This window comes from Serinus canaria, chromosome 1A, assembly GCF_022539315.1.
Source record: "Serinus canaria isolate serCan28SL12 chromosome 1A, serCan2020, whole genome shotgun sequence".
NCBI classification, from domain to species: domain Eukaryota; kingdom Metazoa; phylum Chordata; class Aves; order Passeriformes; family Fringillidae; genus Serinus; species Serinus canaria.
Window position 1 is genome coordinate 51,529,380 of NC_066314.1, and position 13,425 is coordinate 51,542,804.

General features: G+C 41.4%; 1 protein-coding gene across 4 annotated transcripts in view; it reads left to right on the plus strand.

The window, feature by feature from the left end:
* Positions 1-12,190, plus strand: part of LARGE1 (LARGE xylosyl- and glucuronyltransferase 1) — a 275,742-nt gene extending 263,552 nt beyond the window's left edge. For all 4 annotated transcript variants that reach the window (XM_009086431.4, XM_050970013.1, XM_050970012.1 and 1 more), the window contains 2 exons: positions 3,579-3,774; positions 7,965-12,190. In XM_009086431.4, coding sequence (XP_009084679.2) covers positions 3,579-3,774; positions 7,965-8,162 — 394 coding nt within the window. In that variant the 3' untranslated portion in view covers positions 8,163-12,190. The remainder of the gene's footprint in view (positions 1-3,578; positions 3,775-7,964) is intronic.
* The last annotated feature ends 1,235 nt before the right edge of the window (positions 12,191-13,425 follow it).

A 13,425-nucleotide genomic window follows, 5' to 3' on the forward strand; every position in this document is an offset into this window, starting at 1 on the left:
AGCCACAAAGCATCTGGGCTCTCAGCTCTGGGCTGAGAATTTCTACCTCCACCTTCAAGGTGCTTTAATAACGCTGCAATTTGCTGCTGAGCGGGTGGGAGTGAGATGGGGAGGACTGGCATGACAGTGATTGCTGAGAGTGCCTGCAGCATCCCAGTCCCTCACACCACACGGTAGATTACAATCTTTCCCTCACTGAAATTGCTTTTGTCACCTCTTTTTGAAATGGTGACCTTTTCTACCTCTGGGCAGCTGAGAAGTACACAACGGCTCTCAATTACATCCCTCAGTCACCAGCAGAAGAAAAGAGAAGACAAGTGAGCATCTGTGGCTGGCAAGGTGTGCTGTGTGAAACCCTCTGCCACAGCAGGGGCTCTGTGCCAGCTCGCTGGCTCCCTTGGCAGCTGCTGGCTGGGAGTGTGCTCCCGAGGATGTGCCTGCTCAGGGCCTGGGTAAGAGCTGACAGGCACAAATGTAATCCCTACATGCCTCCAGGCACAGGGGAAACCACAGCTGGCAGGAGACACATCATCGTAGTGAGAAAGCATAAAAAGCAACAACTGGTTAATTTAACTGATTGCATCCACAATCCAGCAAAATGTTAAAGCATCTGAGAACAGAAGTGGGAAAGTTCTTCTTTCACTCATCTTTCTCACTGAAACAGGAAACTTAGAGGAGGCAGGGAGGAAGACCAGTCTGAGAAGAATAACTACTTCTATTTGCTAACTTAAGCTAAGTTTACTATAGTTTTGAAATTTTATTTTAAATAAAAGGAATCAGGAGCACAAGTAAAATGAAGCATTGGATCCAAAGTGGACTAAGAGGGGATGTGGTGTGTTCCAGTTGTTTTTCATGAACCGTGGGAAAGAAACTCATAGTGATTTTAGGGAGATCGAATTACTTGGTTTGGATTTGTCAAAATTGCAAGCATAGTGAAAAATATGTTGTTCCCAATTTTCATAAAGTTCTCCGGGGATTGTCAGATTGAGTGTGGCCTTAAAATTTAATGTGTATTTAAATCTTGAGTGAGAAGGACCTGAGCAGAAAATTACATTTATTCATTGGTCCTGTGAGATGGAATACCAATATAGACAGTGAACCTCTTCTCACAACTGCATCACTGATAGTAAAGTCTGTTGGAAATGACTCATCCTTTAATGGGAGCTTCCTCTCTATGGACCTCCCCGGAGTGGTGTCTGCTTCTCTTTCTTTGCACTACAGTTCATGTAATCAGCCATTGACCAAGACCTAGTTCCATCAGATTATCTGTGTAGGAACCCATATATATTGTATGTACAGATATGTATGTAATCCAGTAATGCTCTCACTTTTCTTTTAATGTTCTCACAATTAGACTGTTTTCAGTCTAATTACTCCTCCATCACTATTGTGTGTACACCTCAATTGAGCATCCAATATTCATTTACCTCTTTGTCAGGACCTTAGCTGTCCTTTTGCCTTTTTTTTCCCTTCTACTCACATCAATCACTCTAAGTAAAAAACTTCTGGTTTTATTTGGTTTTGTACTGTCAAATCTATTCCTTCCTTTCTGGTTTTTTTTTTTTTGTTGTTGTTTTTTTTTTGTTGTTGTTTTTTTCTTTGTTGGTTTTTATTTGTTGTTGTCTTTAGGGGGATTGTTTTGGTTTTTTTTTTCCTCTGCAGCCCCTGTTCCATATTTTCACTTTATTATCTCTTCCCAATTATTTATTTTTCCATGCTAGTTTGCTCTCTTGACTCACAGAGGTTATACTTGAACTCCTATAGGTGCTTACATTGATACTTTTAAAAAGGGTGGAAAGAAACTGAATTATTTTTATGGTTAGTATCTTGCTACCCCCTACTTAAATCAGTGGGAGAGTGTTGCTAGAATAACAGCAGCTTTTGGCTGCTTCTCTGCAGGAATCTCTCAATTAACCAAAGTTTGTATGGGGCTTTGAAGATACAAATCACATTCCAAGTGTTTAGCAGTCATTATTATTATTATTATCATGATTAATTTCAAAATGCCGGAGGTAGGATTTGTGAAGATACAGCACCCTCCACAATCTTGTATCATTTTAAACCCCACATTGTGACTGTTGGGTTGGGGTTTTTTTCCAGCATAGATAGCTGCACATTAGTGACTGGCTAGGTTAGCCACTCATCTCCAAAAGAGGCCAAGGAAAGGAATAGGTTTTTTGGCAATGATTCCAAAGGACGTTAAGAGTTATAAGCATCTTTGTGAATCTGGCACTGCTTGCTAATAATCTCTGGAGAATTATTTCACTGTCACTGTCATTATTTCACCTTTTTTTAATTCAGAAGGGTTTTGTTTTTCCTGATCTCTAAGTAAGATATCTGAAACTGGTAAAACCTGTATACAGTTTAGAAATGCAGTATACAAAGGACCATACATTACTTGTGACCCCAGTGACATGGTAATAATTCAGGTCTTCCTGCACTGCCCTAAAGAGAGAGTCAGCAAAGCTGAACACCTCTGGTTCTTCTGTTACAAGCCATACAAATATGTCCAAATGAAAGCTTCTAGGCTGTGATTTTATATTCCTTTTTATAGCAATGGCTTACAATGTTACGAGAATTTCTGGGATTTAAACATTACATCATGCTGTAATTTTGCAATATTTAATGCTCAAATCCCTTCCCTTTTAGCATGTGAGTCATCCCTGTGAATTCAATGTACCTTACTTTAGAAATTTGCAGGATATTTGTTTTGTCCCTTCTGTTGCCTATCTATGTCAGTGTTGTAATACAGGTACCTGCTATGCCTTTGTTTCATTAATTAATCTGTGAATCTGCAGAAAGAGCATGTCTCATTGATTTTTGGAAAGTGTTAGAATAAGTGGGCGAGAGAGTCATTGACCCTGGCACTAATGGGGTGCATTCAAGCTGTGCTAGGAAGAGACCTGCTGTGACCTAAACAAGATTAGCAAAATGCAAAAGGATCTTTTTCTGTTAATCAAATTGATCACCTTACTGAAGATCACAGGAGTACTCCCCACAATGTAGAACTTAGAGCAGAAAGCCTTTATGTAATACTTTGCTTATTAATGTAATTATGCAGCTTCGTTCCTGCCATAGTAATAACCGTTATTAATAAAATGGAACATCTATCCAGAGCTGCAGGTGTCTCTCATGCAAATTATAAAATTGTCTGTAAAACAGATCGTGAACCATGGTGGGGAAATAGCTAATTTTAGGGACTTTATCTGAGCTGCAGATTTCCACACCGATTTTAGAGCACCGACCGATGCAGCTGTTTGGTTGCTAGGAATAAGACACAGCCCTTGCAGTGCAGATGAACTGACAGAGTACTGTGTAATGGTTTCTCGCATTAGCATGAGGTACTGTTTTCACACTATCCTTCACCAACTAGATGTGTTTAAGCATTGAGCTCTGGGAGGCATGCTGGAAATAGTCCTAGAAATTGCCTCCGACGCATCCTGAAAATGAGGATGTGAACTGTAAGCTAATGTCCTTATTTTTGAGCATTTCATCTCACAGGTAATATTTTGTTTCCTCGCCAAGATGCTTTCTATCTAATTGCTTCCCCACGTCCCTGCCGTTTATGTCTGTTTCAGGTACCACGTCTGGACGAAAGGGCATGCGCCAACAAATTTTGCCAAGTGGCGAACAGCCACCACCCCCTACCGCGTGGAGTGGGAAGCAGACTTTGAGCCATACGTCGTCGTGAGGAAGGACTGCCCAGAGTATGACAGGCGCTTTGTGGGATTTGGCTGGAACAAAGTAGCTCACATCATGGAACTGGATGCACAGGTGAGGAGATGACAAACGAGCATCTCACCTAGGGCTCTGCAGCAGGGTTGTTACAACCAAGGCTGTGTCCTGTAGGAAAGCGTCACGCTTTGCATCACCAAAGTGTTCATCTGGCCTTACTGAGCTCCTTAATGAGTGCTTCTTGAGTTGGGAACACTGTTTAATGCTTGTCGAGTATTAAATGAAGAGCTGAGTCTGAGTTCATTTATTTGTCAGTTCTAAGAAATTCATTGTTTTGCGGAGACACAACCCCTGTAGTGCTCTCCTCCTGACCAAAGCATTGCAGCATTTGTTGCCAATCCCATCAATTATTAAGGAACATGTAGACCTATCTGGATTTTTTCCATTAAATTGAGGTTTGTGAGTCCAAAATACTAATTTACTAATAATTTACTAAATACTAATTTACTAATACTAATTCAAAAACTAGTCATCAGTTGAATTCAAGGCAATCGTCTTTAATTTCTGGCCAAGATTTACAGCACATTTCTGCAAAGCCGGTCTTTACATTTCCAAAGTCTGGGGCTGTGGTGCTGACTCTAAATGATCCAGGTACTTGAGCCTTGGGCTACCTGCTTCTTGGATCTGTGATGGCATGAAGCTGCTGGGCAGAATTTATAATAATAAGGATGCAGAGAATGCTCAGGAGTCCCAGACTGGCACCAGAGCTCTCAGAGTTTCCAAGTCCCCACTGCCAACCTAAATCTTAGAGGCTGGCAGTGACTATGGCTCCATGGGTTCCCACTGAAATGGCAGGATTTGCATCACCCTGCTGTTCTTGGATGAGGAACTACCCACTGTGCTCATCAGTAAGGTCTAGGTCATGGCATTTCTTTTTAGTTTGGCATTTGTTTTTTAGTTTTTTTTCAGTTTGGTTTCAGTCACAGTGTTTGAACTAGTAGCATTTCATGCTAACCAAAGAAGTAGGTTTTAGTGATCCCTATCCTCCTGTGATAGCTTCTGCTATCAATCTGGAATAGAGCAGATCCTTCTTTGCTCAAGTCTTACCAGTTTATGTGAAGCAGAGCAGCTCCAGGCTTGGAGCAAGTTAGTGGGAGATCGTGTCTCTGAGGTGTGGGCTACAGTGTATTTGTGTGCAGGCAGGTTTGGGAGGATATTTTCTACTTCTGCTTGCAAAACCACATGGTCACCTTGGGCTGGCAGCCACTTGCCCTCTGTTTGCCAAGGGCATTCCCAACAAATTTGTACCTACTTACATGACAAAAAATTTTTACAGACTAGAAAAAACATTTTCCCTTATATTAATGTTAATAATACTTTGCTATAGCACTGTAATTTTCCAGTGCACTTTCCAAGCACTAATTAATTAACCATAAGTTGTGAAGAGTGCCAGGGTAATGGTTTATTATTTGTTAATATGGGTAACAAGGCTTATGTTCTCAGTGGCAGCTCTTATGTAGCATTCAGGATTTAACTCTTCTGTTCAGAAGTGTCTGCTCAGCACAGAGATTCACACATGGGAAATGGAAACAATTTTCAAAGTTGGTCATAGTGCAGTTATTTTAAATGACCATTGGGTTGGAATTAACTCTGGGAAATTTTTCTTCTCAGTCTTCCAGCTTTGAGCACAGTATCACATTTAAAAGAAGTTTTATTTTCCTCTGTAGCAATTTGGATATTGGCAGGTTCTCCCACAAATGAGCCTAGAGGAGACATGGGATGGCACAGCTACTTCCCCTGTGGCATTCCTCTGCTTTGGGGTGTGTGCAGATCAGGTTGCTGCCAGCTGCTTGGCTGGCTCGATTACCAGCCGGCAGAGCAGCTTCTCAGTTGTTTCACTGCTCCTCATGACTGCAGTGTCCGTCAAGAGGTCTGTTCCAGATCCCTTTCCAAGAGCCTGTGCCACTGCCATCCCTCAGAACAGGACATGGCGTGGAGAAAATCATTGTTATTCTGGGAGCATGCAGGTGTCCACTGAGCTGGATGCTGTACAAATGAACAGATAATGCTAGTCTCCATCTAAAGAACTTGTAATCTAGGAGATAGGGACAGAGGTTCCTGCAAGTGCATTGCCTTCTCAACCGAGGCTTCCATGTAGTAGGGCATGGTCATTAGGAAGCCTTTCCCTACCTTTCCAGTGACTGTGCCACTAGACTGTGAGTGTCCCATTTCCTAGGACCCTCGCCCAGCATATTTCAAAGGGGATTATTAGCAGTAGACTCACAGTTTTTTGAAAGGGTTTATGTGTCTGAAGGCCATTCAGAGGGATGGGAATGCTGCTGTGCTGAACAGTTAGCACTGCAGGGTGTAGACAGTCCCTGACCTGCAGTATTACAGTCTTGAGGTGCGAAGAGAAAACAAAGAAAAGGTTGTATGAGGGGAATCCATCTTCCTCTGCAGATCAAGCCCATAGTTTTAAGGTCCTTTAATGTAATTTTCTGTAGTCTGTAGTTTATCAGCTCTCCTCACTCCATGGTGCCAGCCTTTGGTTTCACATCTGGTTCCCCATTAGTCCTAAGCATCTTCCAGGTGCATAAATTCTGCATGTGAGCATCAGATTATTTTGCTCTTGCTATACATTTTTCACACCAAACAGAAGCTCAGAGGACTCCATTCCTGTATATTACAACATTGTTCATTGGCACAAATGTTTACCACTTTAGCACTGTCTGTCAGGGAACAGGCATTCTCAGGGGTAGGAAGAAGCTGCATCTGCACTTAGCTGTCCAGCCCATACAGGTGGAACACTCAGGTTTAATAGCACAGGTGTGTTTTTTCCCATAAATCTCTTTCCCTACTAAAATAATTTGGAGTACTCTGCCTCTCTGCAGCAGATATTCTTTGTCTCTGTACAGACTCCTAAATCTACAAGTGACTGGGAATTGCAAACCAGGGGGAGTTGTGCACCACTTCCTGTAAAGCCAGCATGCTCTGTGGCTGTCCCTCCCTGGCCAGTTTCTTTTGTTAATGGGTTAATGAGTCAATCCAGCAACAACTGCAGATAGAAACTGTGAGAGAAAATAGGAAATTTGCCTGTGAAGGCTTCAAAGTTTGTTTGTAATTTGCGTCCAACTCCAACTTCTTGAAATTCCATATGAAAAAAGTGGTTAGAGTACTTCATTTGGCTACAGAATAATGAGGTTCACACCCCTTACCCAGTTCCTTGCAGAAGATACCTGCTTGTTGCATATCCTGCACTAGTGAACTTTCAGCTTCTCTAAGAATCAGGCTTTTTCAAGCTTTGCTCTAATCCTCAAATATTTACCTGTAAAAATTGAAAGAATCCTACAGGAATTATGGAGACTTAAATCAACCATCATTTTTTTAACAACAAAAATTGTCAAAGAACTTGGTCAGATATAAAGACAATAAGTGAAGTAGTTTTACAGAAGGAGAGTTAGCACAGTGTCTCGAACTTTGTGAGGGAGAACTTAATTTGAGTAAAAATGTCTCAAAGCATATGGGATTAGCAGGTTCATTTTCACACATTGCCTATAAATGATACCATATTCTCCCCTTATTTCAGGTTTATAAATAATTTTGGACAGTTTTGTCTCTGTAAGTATCTTAGCATACAGGAAAGCAACATATGTCGTGCAGTTTTGCCTTTGTAAATGTAGCTTATTCCAGTATCTCAAGCAAAATAAATTTTAGGGGCAGCACCATGTTTTTGCATGGACACTTAAGACTCATGCTGTGTAGTCACAGCTGCATTGTTGCAATCACACTGCTGAAAAATCTGTGTGGCAGACATGGCTTCAGGTGTGCCTTTTTTACTATTTCCACATAATTTGGCTTATATGGGGTAAAATTTTTTAAAATAACTTGGGTTTTTTTTACCATGAGGGTGGTAGAACCCTGGGGGAGATTATCCAGAGGGGAGATGAACACCCCATTGCTGGAAACGTGGAAGGACAGGTTGGGTGGGGCTCTGGCAACCTGATCTAGTTGAAGATGAACCTGCTCATTGGAGGGAGGTCGGTCTAGATTGTCTTTAAATGTGCCTTCCAACCCAAAAAATTCTATGATTTTTCGAAGTTATGAAGTAGATCTTTCAAAAAACCAAGAAAAAGCTACTAGAAAAAACAAAGGCAGTTTGTTTGAGATCCCTGATGGGTTTCCTGCTCCTGAGACATGAACCGCACCCTTCGGCGGCGGAGCATGTTTGGCTGTGGAGGTGCCGTGCGGGAGGCTGGGATCCCCCTCACAGCCATGTCTTTGTCCCGCAGGAATACGAGTTCACGGTGCTGCCCAACGCCTACATGATCCACATGCCGCACGCACCCAGCTTCGACATCACCAAGTTCCGCTCCAACAAGCAATACCGCATCTGTCTCAAGACGCTCAAGGAGGAGTTCCAGCAGGACATGTCGCGCCACTACGGCTTCGCGGCCCTCAAATACCTGACGGCGGAGAACAACAGTTAGCACCGTGGAGCCCGTGCCTGGCAGCAGGGACACCGAGGCAAGAGCCGCTCAGCGTTTGGGGCCTGGTCTTCAAACTCCAAACTGAGAAATACTTCCTGTTTTTATATCATACTTGGCAGTTCTAACAGTAGAAATTTGAAGTGACATGTCTTCGGACTATGCTCGTTCATCCCTCCCCCAACCGCCCCAACTCTGTCGGCTTTAGTGTTCGTGAGGTGCCTGCGAGCCACCCAAGGTGGGGACTGGGCAGGGGGCTGGGATTGCACTCTGCTCTCTTGACTGCAGAGTACAGACCTTCAGAATATAGGATTTCATGTTGCTATTTAATAATTTGACATGCTTTTTATCTGTAAAGGAAGATCTTCGGGTCGCTGTCCTGTGAATTTCAAATCTGCACTACTTTAAAAGGGAACTTTCACCTGTGAACTTTCACAGGGGCCCTGTTAACATGGATGACCTTGTTAATGCAGGATGAGCCAAAGGTCTGAATTAGCCTTGAAAACACAGGGGACACTTATATAATACTGCACTCCTGAGAAGGTGTGTTACTGGTTCAGTTGTATACATGATATTGGTTGGTCTTTTTTTCTCAAATTAATTGTTTTATCAGGAAAATCCCCTATATCCCACCCTGCCTTGGCCCCAGTCCAAAATGCTGCTCCTTTCCTTGCTGAGGAAATATCTCCCTTGTGTTTCTTTGCCATGTTCTGTTTTGGTGGTCCAGTAAAGAAGATCAGTAGCTCTGCCAGAAAGTAAACAGAACTTGTCAGTTGAAAGTCTGTTTTCATCAGAGCAACTTGTTCATGTGTGTCTCATAAGATAAAGGGCCTGGCTCTAACCCTTTATCTCTTTTAGGCAGGAATTGGATTTTACCTACAAGGCACATTGTACCAGGGGAATACTGGTTTGGAGGTTCATTTCAGTGCTGCCCATCCGTGAAGGCACTGGGCCTTAGGCTTTAAATGGACTTCTTTGCTGAACACTGAATATAAACGAGTAAAAAGGCAACTAGTAGCCTTGGTGCTCTCCTGCTGCCTGCTGCAAGGTCTCAGAACTACTTCGTTAAAGGAGTTTATAATTAAAAGGAGCAGAACTGTTAGGAATAAACTCCCCATTGGACGGGGAGAAAAGAATGTGCTGGGAATCTGAGTGAGTGTTTGCTTGAACGTGGACTGGTCAAGTTCACAACATCGGTACACACAGGAATTTGCTGGAGGGCAAACAGGAACCTAACAAGCAAAATGCAGAAAACAAGACACTGGACTTTTTGCCATTTTCTTTATCTTCAGTATTAATGTTGTGTTTACATGGGAGGAAGAGATGAGGTGCACTACCCCTTTCAGGGCTATTTGTAATTTCTGTTGCAATGTTAATAGAGAAAGCAGAAACAACTCAGTGAGAAATTTGTCTGTCTCCCTACCCCAAACCCCAAACAACTACATGTACCAATACCACTGCCTGAGCTGGGAAATGGATCCATATTGCGTTCTGCTCACATTTTTCCATTTTGTTTTTCAGCCACTGGACCTTCTACTTTCCTCCACACCTCATCCCTCTAGAGCTTGGTTTTATTTCTAACCTGACATTTTGTGAGAGATTTCTGTTACGGTGGAAACCACGCAGTTAAACCAGACATTTAAACTACAAATATCAGTTCATCATTCTATGTATATACAAGAAAAGCCAAAAAAGGCAGTGTCTTCAACAAGAAATAAAAAGGGGCAGGAGGCTGTTTGTAGTTTTCACTTTTTCCCCTGGGAGTGTTGGCTGCATAAGAATATATCACTGCATAATTTTCCAAAGAGCTTTTTTTCTGTTCTTAATGGCTTTATGTAAAGATTTACATAAAAAGCTGGAGAGAGCTGGGAAGAAGTGATATTAGTGCTCACTTCTGGCTAAGATATGTTCTTTAAAAACGTCAAAGTCTTAACTTCCCAAGTCCTGTATTACCATTAAATGCACAGGTCACTGTGCTGATTGAGAATGAGAAGAACCCTGCAGCATAGCGACTGTTGATTAGCCAATGTGCAGAAAGATCCCAAAAGCTGGTCTAAGAGAGGTTACCATTCATTGTACCTACATGAAATCTCCAGTCAGAGCTTCAGTGTGGCCACCATTATGTTCCATATGCATTCCAGATGTGCATTTCTCCTTGGCTTAACAACACTGCCCAAGGATAGGCTGGATTTCCCTACAGCAGCATAACCTGTACATTATTTGGCTGTTCCATTATAAGCATTCTTCTCATTATTCTCTTCTCAGAGGTGAAGGATGGGGAGCAGGGAGGTAATGATTCGCTACTTGCCTGTAGGTTGAGTCTTGGGACCTCCTGGGTAGGCTTAGGTGTGCTGGCTGGTGTAGCTAGCTCAGAGATTGGTAGTAGGTACAAAGAGTCCCTTTTTTTGTCCTTATAGACACTGTACTGACTTGTATTTGCCATGTCATATTTGTCTCTCTATTTCATAATTTGAGAGGTGTGGGTCTTGGGGGTTTTCAGCACATTTCAAACAATTTACCTGATGGCAAGTTAGGATTACATATCTGTCTATAACTGCCAGGGCTCCTCCAACACCATGAAAACATCCACTACCTTCAACAAAAAAATTCCCTACTCAGTTATAACACTGGCTGTCTTCCAGTTCTCTGCTGTAGTAAGTATTTGCTAGGAACTTTGTTACTTAATTCTCAGTTTTCTCCTGAAATCTTCCAGAAGTAGCAGATAAACCTGATAACTTAATGCCTTTGATTTATTGATTTGTTCCACGAACTTCTCTCTTGAGTCTTCAATCTATGACCTCTCCTTATCTTTGATATTTGGAAGGTGTGAGTCTCTTGTTTAGATACCACTCCAGCACCTCTCAGTGAAGACTGATGCAAATAAATCATTTAGATTCTTGGCAATGTCTTTATTGTCTTTAATTGTTTCTTCTACTTGTTTGGGGTGGCCTGCCCGTTATCTCCACTTTCTGCTTTTGGTGTACTGAGCAAATGTTCATTTTCAGTTTTAACTTCCTACTGTTTGCTCTTCAGATTCCCTCTTAGCTTTCTCAAACTCCATCTTAACTGTTACATACATTCCTTTCAGCTTTACACAGTTTTATTTCCATTCTCTGAAGGTTTCCTATTTGGCCTGAATAACTACTAAAATTTCCCATTTAGTAATATCAACATTTCATTGTCCTTGTCTTCCATTCATCCAAGGGGTACCATACTCCATGCCCTTTCTATTTTAATCTGAGGATTTCAGGTTTTCTAGTACTTTTTTTTAAAGCCATTGATTCTTTAAAAATAAAATGATGTTTTTGTTTTTAAATTTACCTTGAATGTCGCCCTACTAGGTTTTGAGGGTATTTTCCTCTTTCACCTTTCTGAATGCGCACCTTTTCCTAATTAGGGGATCAGAAATAAAGTATTACAGAAATTGGGCTCTTATCTTGACATATGTTTTTCTGTGTCTCCCTTTTCCCTCTCCACTACAAAACATTGACATTTAGGAGTCATTGTGAACTTTTCAAGTCCCAAAGCCAGAACTGTGTATTTTTCAGCACCTTTTGACATCCCACCACTGTCAGACATAATTATTATTCCAAGTAATCCTCTGCTGCCTGGCACCTAGTCCTCCTATTTTGTTTTTATGCTTCTTCCTGTGATGTAACAGGCTCTTCAAGTCCAAGTGTTGGATGAAACACTTATCTGATACCTTATCATACCCTTCTGATATGTTTCCATGATTTTTCTCTGTTGTCACAGTAAATATATCTATATATAGTGATATATACACACACCTTCAAAAGTTTGGCTTTAGTTTCCATCCTATCACTTTCTCTCGAAGGATCACCTACCATTTGCCTACATAGAAAATGTCTGTTTATCTGGGATGGTTCTTAGTATCTATCAGGTTTTTTCCCAAGTCCTAGTTGTAGCAATTCCTTCCAGCCTTGCTAGTTTTCCTATGTAAACAACCTGGTCCCACTTCAAAATTTGCTAATTTTTTTTTCTCTTTCTAGTCATTATCTTGGATGCCATGGCATAAAGAAATTAGCAGCTGTACCTGCAGTTCCATCACCTTAGTTAGACTGAATATGACAAATGCTCCCATTACTCCTAAAGTACTGATTTTTTACCTGGTTAGCTTCATGTGGTTTGTTGGCAAATTGTAAGCTGCATATTCCTTTTACTGCAACAAGCAGAGGCAGTTTGTAGTGTTATTTGCAGTAGCTGTTGCGGCAGAGCAATCCTGCGTTAGAGGGAAAAGCACAAAAACCTCGTCAGAACCATAGCTGCTGTTTGTCTCCAGAGGGGAAAATAAGGCCCTAGCACAGCTGAACAGTTTTATAAATGCCCTGCACAAAGCACATTGCACATCATTTTCTGGTAGGTATAATCATACATCGTCCAATTAAATATGAAAAATACATTTTTAATGTTCTCATTTTTATGTGCAGTTCTACCCAGAAGATAATGCATTTCCTTCTCTGTCTTGCCAGTTTCCCCCATTACTCCAGCCTGCCTAATAGCCCCATCTGTTTTCAGCTGAGAAAGATTAATGGCCAGAAGCACTGGGAGTCCTGGCAAATCAGCAGAGATATTACTCTTAGGCATTGCTCAGGACATTCCTTCCTGCTCTGCCAGATACTGTATGGGTGTTCCTCAGGTTTCAGGGCAGTAGCAGCAGTCAGAACACAGCAAGCTCAGCAAGTGGGGTGAATGTCATTATTTATGAACTTCAACCAGGTCTAACACTTTCAGTGGTGGGAGTGCTAGAAAGAGAATGTATCATTGTTAGCTCAAAACATATTTCAGTATTAGGGAAAAAAAGCAGCTAAGTTTCTGCAACTAGATGAAGCTGGAGCAAATAAGTCACTAGTAGAAAATGCCAGCTGATAATCAGGTATTTCCACTGCAGCATTGAAAATGCAGAAGTATTGATAGCTCAGTGAAGTAATTTTTACAGTAGTAATTAATAATGTATATTTAGATGGTGTGTTTACATCCAAATACTTAGGTGTATTGTGGATTATTTGAAGCTTGTATAGTGTTTCACAGTATGAAATTGGTTGGAAAAGCTGCTGGCTGTGCACAGCAAATTATTGCTCAGGAAATGCTTACAAACCTGGATTTAGAAAAGTCTTGCTTTTATAAGAGTTTGGTTTTATGAGTAGTTATACATTCCCAAAACAGAACATTGAGAATTTCAAAAGAAGCTGTGTATGCTTCAGATAGCAGGAACATTTTCCTCTTACCCTTACATGGGATTTGGGGT